Source organism: Penaeus monodon, chromosome 8, assembly GCF_015228065.2.
Source record: "Penaeus monodon isolate SGIC_2016 chromosome 8, NSTDA_Pmon_1, whole genome shotgun sequence".
In the NCBI taxonomy this organism is placed as follows: domain Eukaryota; kingdom Metazoa; phylum Arthropoda; class Malacostraca; order Decapoda; family Penaeidae; genus Penaeus; species Penaeus monodon.
Genome location: NC_051393.1, coordinates 8,557,199 through 8,559,698, shown reverse-complemented (window position 1 = coordinate 8,559,698; position 2,500 = coordinate 8,557,199). Strand labels below are relative to the sequence as shown.

Genomic DNA, 2,500 nt, shown 5'->3' with positions numbered 1-2,500 from the left:
TTTATACATTTCTCTATATCATGCTACTAATGAAGAAAGTAAAGAACAAAATGTATAAACCGGTATGATGAACACTATTTTAAATGACAGCCACTTCTTATTTTACCCTAGCACAGCCATAGTTTCCTCATCCTCTGAGGTGTCACAGAAACTACATTTTTTTTATTCATGATGCATCCACCACTTCTTGGTATATGGGGGAATCCAAAAATAATTCATTGAAGTTTTAATGATATTTCCACTTCTACAGCACCATTTGTAAAAATACTCTAAACATCTCTCATATCCTGTATCAACAAATGAAAGAAACTGCACTGGCATTTAACAAATGACCAATGTTAAGGATAAATATTAAAAGATTACATCATGAAATTCCCAATATGGGTTACAGGTAAAAAAAAATAATAATAATAAATAATAATAATAATAATAAAAAATGCTATAAAGACTGGTGACAATGGTTAGTACATACTGTGATTGTGTTGACCTCCTGTGTAAGTTACCCCTACACCACCCTGGAGAACATGTGGTTGGCCAGTAGGCCCAGGTGCTGCCTGTGCTACAGAGTGTGTTGGTAAGATAGAACCCGGGTTAAATTGTTGCATATTATGCTGAGTGGGGAAATTGCCTGTTTGAGCATTCCCAGTCTGGACTCCACCTCCTGATGATACTGGCAAAGATATCAGATTTGACATGTGACCAAGTGAGAGATAGTAGGAGGGCATATGGCCACCCATTGAATGCAAATTAAGGGGAAGTGGTTGTGGCTGCTCTCCACCCTGGCCACCACCACCACCACCACCAGTCTGGAGATTAAGAGGTTGTTGCTGAGGTTGCTGTGCCACAGCAGGATTAAATGCTGCACCAGCATGAGCATTGTTGCCAAGATGCTGCAGACCCAGGACACTCAGCTGAAGGTTTGGTGGTAAAGGTGGAGGTTGCTGTCCTCCCATGTATCCACTCATTTGTGTTGTAGGTGCTGCTGAAACTGCAACACCTATGGATGATGTAGAGGCTTCATTTGGTGTGTTAATACGAGCACCCTGGTTCTCCTGCGGTCTAGGTCGTGGTCTGGACTGTTTGGTAGTCTTTTTCTTGGTGGACTGCAGAGCACCTGAAGCTTCTAAACTCTTCCGGAGATCAGACAACTTTCGTTTCACAGTGTTGAAATCCATAGACTTAAACTCTTCATGGAACACTTTAAAGTACAACCATGATTTAACCTTGGCATCATAATCCTTAATTACTTTATCTGTAAGTCAGAAAGAATAGCTAATTAGTATAATTGTGGGGTAGAAAAGAAAAGGAAATACATCTGAAGCCAGCCAAGAAAACCCTAGCATTGGGGAGTCTTACTGTACTGTAGTGAAACCCATTCTTTAACCATAAGTTATAACCTATACAAACTTTAAAATAGCAATCTGTCACATTTCTGAGTCTTATTCAAAGCAATCTGCAATACACACAAAGTTATAATCTGTAAAACCTCTCTGCTACTCAATAAGTAAACCTATCATTCAATGTCTCTGAAGTTTAGTGGACCAATATTTTAAAGTGTTAGTGTTAGGCCTCCGGCACAAAAGCTTTTACTGTACAGTGAATGCCATATTTTTGTGGGTCCACTAATAATGGAGGATGCTGTGAATACCTTGTGCATAGACCATTTTTTATAACACCAACAGGGAGTTCCAATAGATGAAATAATACTGTGCAACTAGTTAGCAGACAATGGAATTATTTAAATCACTTTAAAGAAAAAAAAAATAAAAAAGTACACATCATTGTATTTAAAAGATTGGCATCATTGTCATTAGGCTTAACCCATTGGATCCTTGTTGCCCATACTCAGCTTACATCAGTAGCAACTATCCCATATGTGTGGCTTGTAGGCCCAGCCCACAAGACACTCATGTGCAGCATTAAAACTTCTTGCCAGTTTGTAAATGTTTTACAGGGAATCTGCTCCCATACACATAGGTGTAATTTCTTTCTTTAGAGTTAGCTACTTAAACAATGCTATATGCAATGTGCATGCAATTGATTGCAAGCACATCATGTAAAAAATGGCTTAAGGTGAGAGTAACATGAACATATAGACATGGAAAAATTTAGCTGAGGGCCAGGGTGAAGGGAACTTGCTGTCATGAGAATTTTGGCTGAAGATCAGGGTTATAGAAATGACTCATAACGGATGACCATGATTGGACACAATGTAAACAAGTGTGGAATGTAACATTCATGAGCCATGACTGGGAGCACCGGGGCTCCAGGGAGGACACTATTTCCCTGATAAGGATCCTATTCCTGCCTGGCAGATCAAAAGTGCAAGTTGTAACACAGAAAATTGAATATTATGAAAATTTTCTAAAAATTACACAAATAACAAAATGTTACCTCTTGTTATTATTAATCCACTGCATTATGGACTATCTAAGGAAATGATATATAGTCTGTGTAAGGAAAACAGTGTATTACCATCTGAATACAGCATATAAAATAA

The 2,500-nt window shown here is 38.4% G+C and overlaps 1 protein-coding gene across 1 annotated transcript in view; it reads right to left on the bottom strand.

Annotated features, from left to right (window-relative positions):
• Positions 1-2,500, bottom strand: part of LOC119576110 — an 8,974-nt gene that overhangs the window by 718 nt on the left and 5,756 nt on the right. The window contains exon 5 of the mRNA XM_037923664.1: positions 1-1,252. This exon is cut by the window's left edge and continues 718 nt beyond it. Coding sequence (XP_037779592.1) covers positions 462-1,252 — 791 coding nt within the window. The 3' untranslated portion in view covers positions 1-461. The remainder of the gene's footprint in view (positions 1,253-2,500) is intronic.